The 12984-nt window shown below is 43.5% G+C and overlaps 1 protein-coding gene across 1 annotated transcript in view; it reads right to left on the bottom strand.

Annotated features, from left to right (window-relative positions):
• The window catches only part of DCAF1 (DDB1 and CUL4 associated factor 1), a gene marked incomplete in the record, with an annotated part of 1406260 nt that overhangs the window by 814357 nt on the left and 578919 nt on the right, over nt 1-12984 (bottom strand). The window contains 1 exon segment of the mRNA XM_044078852.1: nt 8157-8326. Within this exon segment, the coding sequence (XP_043934787.1) occupies nt 8157-8326 (170 nt within the window).

Below are 12984 nucleotides of genomic sequence, written 5' to 3'. Positions count from 1 at the left end.
CTGTAAATAAACATTATGCAATCCATCGGCCATTTAGCTAAAGTGATCTTTGCAACTGGTATGCCCAATTTTCAATCTGCAAAGGATACAAATAATTGGTCTGTCTTTCTGGTTTCTTTTGTTATATGCAAGTAAAAACATAATTGTCTTTGAACATCCAATAAATACAACATACATTTAAACTTTGTTTGAAAATTTGGAAAAGAAAATTGGTAAATGACTTGACTGATAGATACTGGATTCGAACATCACCTTAGGAAGAAAAGAAGCACTGGTAAGTAATGTCACTCTATCCTTATGAAAAATCAAGTAAGGAGATTTAGATGACATTTACATTTCTTTGATTCTTCTAGCAGAAATAATGGCCACTAGAAAAATATTTTTCCAACTCAAGAATTTAAATTCACATTTAGCTGCTGGTTCAAAGGAGAGTTGAATTAAGGTTTGTAGTACCAAATTTAAGGGCCATGGTGGAGTAGGATCTTTATATGCCGGTCTGAGCAGGAGGGTGACTGTCTTTTTGACCTGGAACCTAACAGTACTCTTGAGAGGGGAAGCAAAGCAGTTATTGATTCTTTATTGAACACTGCTCCTATAAATTCCAGTGTTTGAGATGGTTCCAAATCAGACTTCTTGTAGCTTACAGTTGTATAAATTCCAGTGTTTGAGATGGTTCCAAATCAGACTTCTTATAGCTTACAGTTGTATAAATGCCAGTGTTTGAGATGGTTCCAAATCAGACCTTGTAGCTTACAGTTCCAGGTTGTAGCACTTCTGGAGCACCTGATCCCATGCTTTTAGTAGTGGATGTTTGGTCGGGGATGTAATGTGCCAGTCATTTAAATACGGCAACACCTGGAATCCCTGTAGTCTCAAAGTGTGTTGCTGCCACTGCCGTGCATTTGAACACCCTGGGGGATGTGGTCAGGCCAAAGGGCAGAGCCATGAACTGATAGTGACAGTCTCCCAGCCGGAAGCATAGAAACCTTCTGGATTGGCTGTTCATTTTTATATGACTGTACACATCCTGAAGGTCTATTCAGCACATCCAATCATCCTGGCTCAAATAGGGCAGAATGGACTGAACCATGACCATCCGACACTTTGTATGCTGAAATGACTTGATCAAGATACTGAGGTCCTCAATTTTCTTTGGTACTAAAAAGAATCTTGAGAAAGTTCTGGATCTTACTTGGTCTGGTGGGACTTCATGAATGACTCTTTCTAGCAGTTTTTGCATTTCTATTGCTGCTGACTTCCTCTGGCTGGTTGGTATATTGGGAAGTTTATACAGCGGTGGAGGGGGAAGGGAAACTTGACCTCTTGATATCTTCTGCACCCAAGTATCTTTTGTGACTTCTAGCCAGGCTCTCTGGTGCAGAGACAAATGACCCCCAACTTCCTCCAGAGTGGCACAATGGAGCCTCCGTTCAGGAGCACTGATAGGGTCCATAAGAAAAAGAATCTCCAGACCCTTGGTTCTGCGGTCTCCTCTGCCATGTGGACATAAGTCTTCCATTTGAGTTTTCCCGGTCTGTCCCTGAGGGACTATCTCCATTTGGATCTTAGAAAGGACCTTGGGTCTTCTTGAACCACACTTTTCGATTATCCTGATTCCTTGAGAAGATTCTTTAAGGAGTCGAAAAACGTACGCTCACTGAAGACAGGATCTTTCCATACTTCTTGCACCTGGAGTCTCTGTCCTTAACTTTTGGACCAAACAGAGAACTGCCGTCACAGGGAGCACTGAAACGAGGAATTGAAGGGAACTACAAAATCCAACAAACACATCCAGGCATGCCTTCTTATGGATATGCCTGAGCCCTTCACCCCTGAGGTATTTTAAGCCACATGTGAGATCAGCCTCACTGATGAGTTAGAAATCAATAATAGGGTAGCCAACTGTGATGTCACAGATGCCTGAGCCTCAGCAATGATGGCTCCTGAAAGAATTAGATTTTTTTAAACAAATCCCTATGAAGCCTTGTAAAACTGGCCAGGTAGTTCAGCGTTCTGACAGCAAGTGTCCCTGAAGCATACAAATGCTTCCAAAACCTGTGCAGTGTCCTAAACTCCTTGTTACAGGGATGGACAGAGGAACTTTGTTCTGCGAGCTCCTTCTTAGTGGCTGCCACCATGGCATCTATGGGCATGCCCTTGCTTCAAAATTTCTTGCCTACAGGTGGTGCCAGAAACTGATCCGGTCTCCTGGAGAATGGCTCAGCTGTGTCAGCCTCCTTCCACACTCACCAAGAGATCAAATCAATGAACTCGTTGGTGGGTTGAGTCACCCAGGAGGTAGACGGGATAGACCCAAAAGCCTCTAGGAACACTGAACTCCTCCAAGGAATTGTTTTGGGCCGACCAATTACCCTATTCCTTTAGGATTTCAAGGATGTCCTCAAAGGAGACATCTTCAGGTGGTGATCCTAGAGACCCTTCCGCTTTGTCAAAATCAGTGTCTTCAGGTGACTGACTCCTGAGGGGAATCCAAGTGCCTCCTCTTGCACTTCCTCTAAGAATCTCTTCAGTGGAATGTTCCGAAGAGGTATCAGAAGAAATGGTAATACCCTGCTGGGTATCATGGAGACTTTGGGTAGGCTGTCCCTGTGGACCAAGATAACGAGGCTCAACGTGCAAAGACATGTGGAACCCAGATGGATGATCCGAGGAGGGATAAACCATCCATGCTGCAGAAGCAGAAAACACCTTCTCCACTACCTCAAAGCAGACCGCTCTGGGGAGAAGTCGATGAAGCTGAGAAGCCAAGCTTCTGACCCCTTGACTCCCTCTGCCCTGAAGGCAACCCACCTAACGCAGAAGTCAGAATTGAGCTATCCAGTGTTGAAGCTCCGTGGGGCAAAGACAACTCTGAAAACTTCAGAGTTGACTAACACCTTGGATCCAAAAGGGACACCTCAGCTCCCAGAGCATCTGGACCCAAAACCAATGGAGCCAGAGCACTCAACAGTAAGCTTTGGATCCGAAGAAACTAATATCTTTGGATCGGAAGTAGACAGTCCCAAAAGACGCGGATCCAAGGGCACCTAAACAACTGGTCAGATTGAAGCCAAAAAGGTGTAGTGCTTATAAAGGCTTCCTGACCAGATGGGGTAGGAGTTGGAATAACTCCCATCTGTATTTGCATGGAGAGAACCTTCCTCATCACCTTGTCCACATCTGCCTCAGTGAGACTCCTGGACGAAAGAGTAGATGCTAGTGATCTGGATCTTGAGTGCCAACGTACTTCTAGGAAGGGCGAAGATACGCAGGATGGTACCGGATCCAAAGAAGGGAAGTATGCTATTCTTGGTAATGGCTTCAGATCCAATAAAGTCAGATCCAATGATGTAGACCTTGTCAGACGCTTATGCAGAAACAGCTTTCGGATCTGATTTCTTGGCCTTTCCTTGGTGGTTCAGTGGTAGGATCCGAGGATGGTGCAGAGGATCCAGAAGGCTTAGAAGAGACTGTTGCCTTGTGCTTGGGGGTTTAGCCCCAGATAACACTTCAGGAAACGAAGAAGGGAGCAATCTTTTTTAATATCAGTTTATTCTTCCTATCAGCCAAGACACTAGGATTAAATCCCTGACAAATCTTGCATTCAAAATTTAGGTGCAAAGGGCCTAAACAATAAACACACAAAGCAAGAGAGTCTGAAAGTGGAATTTTATGTCCGCATTACATACATTTTTTAACCCCCAAGGGGGCTTTCTCAGACATTTCCAGTTTTAATAGCAAAAACAAAAAAAAAAACGAGAGAATTTTTTTTTCAAAATAAAGGAAATAACATCAGGGGTAAGAAGACTACCCTAAAAAAAAAAGATATAAAAGAACTACCAGCAATGGTAAAAAAAAGTTCACTCTGAAGGGTAAAGAGAGATGTATAAGAATAAAGCATATAATATTAAAGACTTGTATGAAAAATTCAATTATCTGAATTCAAAATAGGCTATCTAGCTCAAGAGGTAACGGTGACCATGTCTTCATGCTAAAGAGGCAAATGGGATCTGAGGAGTGTTAGGGTTGGAGCATTATGGGAAAGGGAGGAGCTCAAGAGTTTGTTGATGGCCACGAGCTTTAGTAACAGCAGAGACGAATCCAAACCCAACTGTTGAGGAATGAATGAAAACTGACATCAGAACTATAATTTCTTTGCCCCCTTTATGGTTACACTGGAAGGTCCTTTCTGGAACCAGCAACTTTATCCCAAAGACTTGTGAGCAGCTTTGCCCTCTTGCTCTCACGTCGACAACCTGACTAACCTGTTGCCCAAACAAGGTATTCTCACAGAAGGGTGTGTTGGCAAATTCCAACTTAAAATGATCTAAAAAATCTGCAAGTCTCAGACAGGGTCATCTCCTTATGATTAAACCTGAGCCCGCTGCTCTCGCTGCACCACCTGCCACGGCATCTTTAAGATGTTTGCTCAGTGAGTAAGCAGAGCTCATTGTGGAAACCTATGTCTCCAACTGAGTGAGAAGGATCACTAGGTAGCAGTAGTTTCAGATTTTTTTTTCAAGGTCTCTCAGAAAACAGATCATATGGGCTATGCACTTTAGAGGTCTGACTGAAAAATTACTGGACACAACACTCTCTTCCTCAACCTACCCCATCATTCATAAGTCCTTACTGGGTGGGTGAATGACCTGAAGATCCTCAGGAACATTTTCTTCTGTAGCTGCTGCCAGTACTATAGTGTTGACAAGTGGCTCGCTGGCCCAGCATGACCTCTCTTTGAAACTCCCAAGAATCCTACCTGGCTTTCTGGGAAAGGGTTCAGCTACATCCAGCTTTCTCCATATCTTGATAAATATCATTTCCATGAGTTTGCTGGTGGGAGGTACAACCCATGACGCTGAAGGGGAAGAATCATAGGCCTCCTGTTAAGATGAATTCTTCCAGGGAGGTGAAGTCTACTGACAATTATCCCTTCTACCTCATCAACTCTAATATCTTAATAAAGAACATGTCCTCCAGAGGAAATTTTGAAGAACTCTCTTCTTTGTCCAAAACTGTACCCACAGTGAGTGACTTTGAAGGAGAGTCCAGATGCTTCCCCTTGCACTTTCTCTTCTAGCAGGACACAGTGGAAAGTCTACATCTGAACTCTCTGCAGAACAGTGAACTCAGGATCTTACCAGATTGGGCCCATGATCTCCCTGGTCCTGTGGAAGCCTGGACTGTCTGTGAAAGAACACAACCTCCATGGTGTTACTGGCACTATAAGGATGAAACAAGCTCAGGCTATTCCCTTCTATGCCATCAAGTACACAGAAATACCCAGGGTCAAGGGTGACTGCTCCTTCATTGTCAAAACCTGTGCAGAGAATGAAGCACCAGTGCAGAATGACAGCACTGACATCTCTAGCACAAAAGCCAAAGGGGACCCTCTGTGCAGAGGTGAGCACTGAGCACTCTGGTGTCAACAGTGGCATCAAATCCATCATTGTCAAACAACAGTGCTGAAGTCAACTCACTATAAATTTGTTGGAGAACCCAGTGACTCTGTGCTAACATAGGTGTGGAGGTCAGAGACACCAAGGTCACTAGTGCCATGAACCAGTCTCTCTCTGCACTGGGCAAGGCAGCCTGAACTGACCTCAAGGGCAATCAATGGCAATGCTGTTGAAAGCTGGGCCAGTGGAGGAACTATAGAAATAGAGGTTGGCTGAGCTTCTCTGCCCACAGTGGTTACTGCTGGGACTAAGAACAACATAGCAGAGCTGACCTTAAAGGTAAACATGACCTTCTCTCAAACAAGCTGAGTGACCATCCTGAAGAACCTGCAAAAATGAATGGAAGAAGCGAAAGGAGATCTGGAGCAAAGCAACCTTGACAATTCTTTCTTGGAGAAGCTAAAAGATTTGTTTCTTGTTGCAGAGGTGCTGGGGGCCAGACTTTCCCAGAGGCATAGGGGTAATGACTTTAGTGGGGGAACACAGTAGAGCCTGTCCAAATCAGAGAAGCAGCTCCGGGGACTTCAGGGGGAATGAGCTTCTCCAAAACGGGCTAGTCCTGATCTTACAGTAGTCTCCTTTCTTTTTCTCCCCAGTAACCTTCTGTTCTTGTGGCTAGTCCTGATCTTAGAGTAGTCTCCTTTCTTTCTTTTTCTCCCTAGTAACAGTCTGTTCTTGTGGCTACTTACAGTCGTCTCTCCTTTCTTTTTCTCCCTAGTAACCTTCTGTTCTTGTGGCTAGTCCTGATCTTACAGTCATCTCCTTTCTTTTTCTCCCTAGTAACCGTCTGTTCTTGTGGCTAGTCCTGATCTTACAGTCGTCTCCTTTCTTTCTTTTTCTCCCTAGTAACAGTCTGTTCTTGTGGATAGTCCTGATCTTACAGTAGTCTCCTTTCTTTCTTTTTCCCCCTAGTAACAGTCTGTTCTTGTGGCTAGTCCTGATCTTACAGTCGTCTCCTTTCTTTCTTTTTCTCCCCAGTAACCTTGTTCTTTTGGCTAGTCCTGATCTTAGAGTAGTCTTCTTTCTTTCTCTCCCTAGTAACCTTCTGTTCTTGTGGCTAGTCCTGATCTTAGAGTCGTCTCCTTTCTTTCTTTTTCTCCCTAGTAACAGTCTGTTCTTGTGGCTAGTCCTGATCTTACAGTAGTCTCCTTTCTTTCTTTTTCTCCCTAGTAACCGTCTGTTGTTGTGGCTAGTCCTGATCTTACAGTCGTCTCCTTTCTTTCTTTTTCTCCCTAGTAACCGTCTGTTCTTGTGGCTAGTCCTGATCTTAGAGTAGTCTCCTTTCTTTCTTTTTCTCCCTAGTAACCGTCTGTTCTTGTGGCTAGTCCTGATCTTACAGTCGTCTCCTCTTTCTTTCTTTTTCGCCCCTGTAACCTTGTTCTTTTGGCTAGTCCTGATCTTAGAGTCTTCTCTTCTCTTTTTCTCCCCAGTAACCTTCTGTTCTTGTGCCATGGAAGAAGCCAATGGGGTGGAATCAGGAAGCAAAATGCTTTCAACTACAACATTCTTTCAAGTGCCAGTGCCCTGGCACTTAACATTTTACACACAGAGAAGTAAATGCAAAGATGGGCAGCTACCAAGCACACAAAACAATTCATGTGGGTCTTATGGACAGATTTTATGCCCACAGTGGATACATTTACAGAACCCTTGCTTTTGGCTTCTTGTCCATGAGGAGTATTAACACCAAGCCAAATGCTAGGCCAGAAATTTCAACAATCAAGAGTCCCCAAAGATGAAAGGATAAAGAAGAAAGAAGATAAGAGCTAATGGACTAGCTATTTGACTTTTTTCTTTTTTGGGGGGAGGGGGATTAAAATAGCAAATACTACAAAGCAGAAAAATGAAAGTAAAAAGCTGAAGCAGCTGCACGGTCTGAAAAGGTCTCCTAACTGAGCCAAAACACACCAAAATCTTACACTCATCTACCAAAAAAGTAAAGAACTCTCCCTTAAAATCTCAAGATCTTAAAATATATCACCGTCTTGATTGCAGCAACAAGACTGAAGGATACCTTCTAGACAGGGGCTTATGGGAAAAGTTTGAGCTTATAGGAGATCCATGCCATCACCAAAGCGTGTGAAAGGTACCAGTCCCAATAGGAGATGCTTGTCATCACCAAAGGGTGCAAAGGGCACCAGTCCCATAGTTCTGACATCCAGACAGGCCCCAAAAATTCTTCTTTTTTTTTTTTTTTTTAATGAGCCACTGTTAGTACTCCTTTTGGTAAAGGCTTGAAAAAATGACCATGGTCTTGGAGTGGAGTTCTTATTACTACAGGACTCTCTTAAGATCTTATCACAGTGGATAAAATATCTATTTTAATGACAAAAAGCTTACTTCCTCAAAAAGGCTGCACCAAAGAAGGCTTTGTTGCCCAAGTTCTCAGTGAGGATACCTACAAGAGAAAAAAGGGTGATAACAGACAGCTATGGTTATTCCTCATCTTAAACTTACTGAACAGCCAAAAAAGAATATATGAAATTGGGAGTGAAAGTAACAACTCCATCTAAGAAATGCTAATCTTGTACTCAAAACTTGCCATACATCTTTACTGTGAAACCACAAGCAGCACAAACTACCTTGCAACATTCCAGTCCACAAAAAGAGCTCAAGAAGCAGACTACAAAGCAGTGTTAGCTGACACAGAGCTGCATCAAGTTTAGGAAAAGTGGCAGCATCCTTTCAGTCTCTCACCTTCCATAATAAGTCCTCCAGTCACTGGCAATGGAAATAAGTTGTAGCATAAGCTGTACACACGACAACTTGTGGAAAAGCTCTGCTGGCTCCCAGTACATGCGTGCTGGTCCAAACTCAATGAGAAATTCCATCATCTCCACTACCTGGTCATGAGTGTACGAGCAGGCCTAGAATCAAGTAAGAACAGTCAGGAAAACAGCAGTACCCTAAAGTGGGGGTTACAATTGAGTATCTAGAGGAGTAGAAAACTAACATACACATATGGAAAGCAATATCCACAATACCTGATTTAATAATATGGATGTGACAATAAAACTACATACATAAACAGCACCAACTGTATATTACTGGATATTACCAAAGGGAAAAATAGAGACAATGAAATCTTTGACAGTACATCTACAGATGAAACTAAGTATTTAAATTTGCGCAGTTAAAGCAATACAAAAGGGGGAACTACAGTTGTTATGAGGTACTCACCAGAACAGAATACTTTAGTGGAGGAGACATACAATGTAACAAGTAGCCTTACTTGGATTTCCACTGTGTACCTGACGCTTTCAGCCATCACAAGGTAATACTGGTGTGCTCGAGGCACATGCTGATGAATACCTCACAAATAAAGCAGACAGAAATCTACTTCATATTTAGTCCAAGCAAGAAACAAAACTATAAAGCAGCATACTGATTTCCACTGACTTGCACGTTGTACATAAGACATTTCAAATGTTTTAGTAATGCCTACATTCATGGCACCACATGGAAGATTCCCTCTCCCATAAATAAGTTCCACACCACCACTCATTTGTTTCTACCCCCTTGCTTACTGTAACAGTAATATTGATATAGATGCTCACCAAATTTGGTGTTACCATACAGACAGTACAGTTCTGTACCTACCATAAATGTAGATGTTAGTGTTTTCACCCTGCTGCACTCATCACACTTTGGACATCCTGCCGCAGGCGGTCCCACAGTCTGCCGGAATTCCAAAGTCTTGGTCCGGCGTCGGTTGCTGTCGCTTCTTCCCTGACGTCAGTGCACCAGGGGTATACAAGAGGCATCCGACGCCATTTTCTTCAGTTTTTCTTGCCCCACATGTCAGGTGCCCCCAATAGGTAGGATATATATATATATATATATATATATATATATATATATATATATATATATATATATAAAACAATACCTTCAGGCACAAGCAAATACACCACAGAGGTTGTATAGGATAGAGTGGTATAGATAAGTTCAGCTAGTTCAGAGGGGATGGAGGGAGGGTAACCTGGACTGCAGCAGGGTGAACACTCTAACATCTACATTTATGGTAGGTACAAAACTGTACTATGTTCACCGCGTTACCCTGCTGCAGTCATCACACTTGGGTTGAATCCCAAAGCTAAGGATGGGTGGTGGAGTTAAACAGGGTTAGAAGAAGCTAATATGCCCTGCAAAACTGCAGTGGCAAAACCAGCTCTAGTCTTAGAATATAGAGGTAAGTGATAGTGTTTGGTGAAGGTGTGCACTGAACTCCAGGTTGCAGCTTCCAGAATATCCTTGGTTGGCACTCCCCTAAGAAAGGCTGCTGATGTAGCTGTAGCCCTGGTGGAGTGGGACCTAATGTTAGCCGGTACCGGTTTCCCATGATGCATGTAGCAGAAACATATGCAATGCCCTTTCCATTTAGAAATGGTCCGTTTTGAGAAAGCTTTTCCTTGTGATCCTGCAGCATAGGCTACAAAGAGCTGGTCAGATTTTCTGAAAGCCTTAGTTTTATCCAAGTAGTAACGTAATTGCCTGTGAATGTCCAAAGAATGCAGGAGAATTTCTCCTTTGTTCTGAGGATTTGGGAAAAAGGTGGGCAAATGAATGGCTTGGTTTAGGGCCACACTGGATACCACCTTTGGCATAAAAGAAGGGTTAGTTCGTAGAGATGCTCTGTCTTGATGAAAAATGAGGAAAGGCTCCACTGCCATTAGTGCCTGTAGCTCTGAGACTTTTCTAGCTGAGGTTATTGCTAGTAGCAGGGCAGTTTTCCATGAAAGAAATTTTAAATCAGCTGAAAAAGCTGGTTCAAAAGGTGGCAGTGTAAGCTTTTCCAGAACAAAGTTGAGATCCCAAGTAGGTGTTGGTGCTCTCCTGGGCGGTCTTATGATTTTTAGCCCCTCTGAGGTACTGTCTTAGGATTGGATGCGAGAATAAAGGAGGATCCGTGTTGTAATAAGCTGAAATTGCTGAGGCGTGGATCTTAACAGATGAAAATGAAAGTCCTTTGTGCAACATCTCAGTTAAATATTGTAGAATCTGAGGAATGTTTGGATCAAGGGGATTGTGGCCTTTAGCCTGGTTCCAGGCGCAAAATCTTTTCCATTTGTCTGAATAGGTTTTCCTGGTGCTGGGAATCCTGGCCTCTAGAATGACATCCATAACAGCTTTGGATAGAGGTGTTGGCTGGTTTAGGTAATTTGCCATGCAGCCAGGTTTAAAGTCTTGAGCTGGCTGTGGAGAATCTGATTGTCTCGCTGGGTGAGCAGGCGAGGAATTTGTGGTAAAATCCATGGTGTGCCGTGGGCCATGTTCCTTAGAATTGGATACCAATGCTGGTGTGGCCAGTCTGGTGCAATGAGTATCATTTGTGGCCTCTCTAATCCGACTTTCAGCAGTACCTTTGCTAGAAGAGGCAGTGGAGGAAAGGCATACACTGTTCATGCTTTCCAACTGAATGAGAGGGCGTCCACTTTCCAAGCTTGTGGATGGAATGTCCTTGTGCAAAATTTTTGAAGTTGGTAGTTTTGGGGGCTGGCAAACAGATCTATGTCTGGGCGCCCCCATTTTTGAGCTATCATTGCAAATACTTGTGGATCTAGTTTCCACTCGTGTGGATCCATGATGTTTCTGCTTAGGTCGTCTGCCAATGTGTTTTTCTTTTTTCCTGGCAGGAATTGTGCTTGTAATTGAACTTGGTAAGACAGTGCCGTGTTCCACAAGGTCATTGCTTGCCTGCATAGAGGGTAGGAATGTGTGCCCCCTTGCTTATGTACCACATTACTGTGGTATTGTCCGTCTTTATTATTAGTTGTCCTGGGTGTAAGAGGTCCTTGAAAGCTGTTAGGGCATTCTGTACTGCTAGCATTTCTTTTTGATTGATATGCAGATGCCTTTGATCTGTAGTCCATTTGCCCTGAATGCACTGTCCTGCCATGTGTGCTCCCCAGGCATAGTCCGATGCATCTGTTGTCATAGTTTGCCTGGCTGTGGGTAAGGTGAAAGGCTGACCCTTGTTGAGGTGACATGCCTGTGCCCACCATAGAAACTCCTGTTGAAGGCAGGGAATGAGTGGTATCATTGTTTCCAAGCTGTGGCTGTGCTGAGTCCATACGCTTTTCAGGTACCATTGTAATTTCCTCATATGCAGTTTTGCAAATGGTATTAGTAGTATGCAATATGCCATGAATCCCAAGGCCTGCAGAATTTTTCTTGCAGGGAGTTGGGTCTTTGTTGCCATTATTTTGAAATATTGAGTCAGCTGTTGTTGCTTGTCTGGCGTGAGATAAGCCATCTGGGCCATTGTATTCAAGCTGGCACCCAGGAATATTATGTTTTGTGAGGGCACTAGTTTTGATTTCTTTTCGTTTATTGTGTACCTTAGACAACTTAGAAGGTGTTTGACAAATGCCAGATGCTTTAAAAGAAATTCCTTGCCTTCTGCTTGAAGAAAGCAGTGGTCCAGGTATGAGTATATTTAAATTCCTCTGTCTGCAGTATGCAATTACTGGTGCCAGGCATTTTGTGAAGACCCTGGGCGCAGTAGATAAGCCAAAGGGCAGTGCAGAGAATTGATAATGCATTGAACCTGTAATGAAGCGGAGGTATCTTCTGCAATTTTGTCTGATAGGGACATGCAGGTATGCCTCCTTGAGGTCCAACGTTACTAGCCAAGCATTCTTGCCCAGCATGGGAAGAAGCTGCTGTGTTAGCATCTTGAATTTTGGTACTTGCAGATAGGTGTTCAGAATTGAAAGATCCAGAATGGGTCTCCATGCTTTGTCTTTTCTTGGGACTAGAAAGAGTCGTGAGTAAAATCCTTGTCCTTGCTCCTGTGTAGGTACCTTTTGAATGGCTCTCATGTCCATGAGCTGTAATTTGTTTTTGTGCCTCTGCCCATTGATGTGGTGGCAGGTTTGGCATTCCTTTTATCCTTGGCAAGGTATGAAAGTGGAATCTGTGTCCTTGTGAGTCTATGTTTAGGACCCATTTGTCTTTTGTGATGATGTGCCAGTTGTCTGCAAAAAATGATAATTTTCCTCCCAAGGGAGCTGCCAGGAGAGATCTGCTTGGTAGTTTGAGGACTGAGTCATTGTGTTTGTCTTCTGCTAGCTTGGGGCCTGTCTTCTCCTCCTTTCTGGGTAGCAGTACCCCATTGGCGAGGTTTGTAAGGGCCTTGTGACTGACCTCTGCCCCTTGGGCATCTGTATTTGCCCCTCTGTGATCCGTCAGAAGTTGGAAAGGACCAGTTTTTTGTTGGCCAATTTCTGCTGAAACGAGGGGGTTGTACCTGTAAAAAATCCTTGACCGTCTGCATAGACTTTGCCTTATCCTCCACTTTCTTTAAAGCCTCTTCTGCTTTGACACCAAATAATACATCCTGCTGTAAAGGTGCATCCAATAATTTTGCTTTAACATGACCAGGTAGTTTGTTCTTTTAACCAAGCATGTCTACATAAGACAGACCCAGTAACAGCTGCTTTACAGGAAGCTTCCAATGAATCAAATCCACATTGTAAAGTATGTTTGCCCACCTGTTCAGCTGCATGCAACAGATCCTGCA

Source organism: Protopterus annectens, chromosome 7.part1 (genome assembly GCF_019279795.1).
Source record: "Protopterus annectens isolate FY-2018-M chromosome 7.part1, PAN1.0, whole genome shotgun sequence".
Lineage (NCBI taxonomy): Eukaryota > Metazoa > Chordata > Ceratodontiformes > Protopteridae > Protopterus > Protopterus annectens.
The sequence above is the reverse complement of the archived record's forward strand: the minus strand, read 5'-3'. Positions and strand labels throughout refer to the sequence as shown.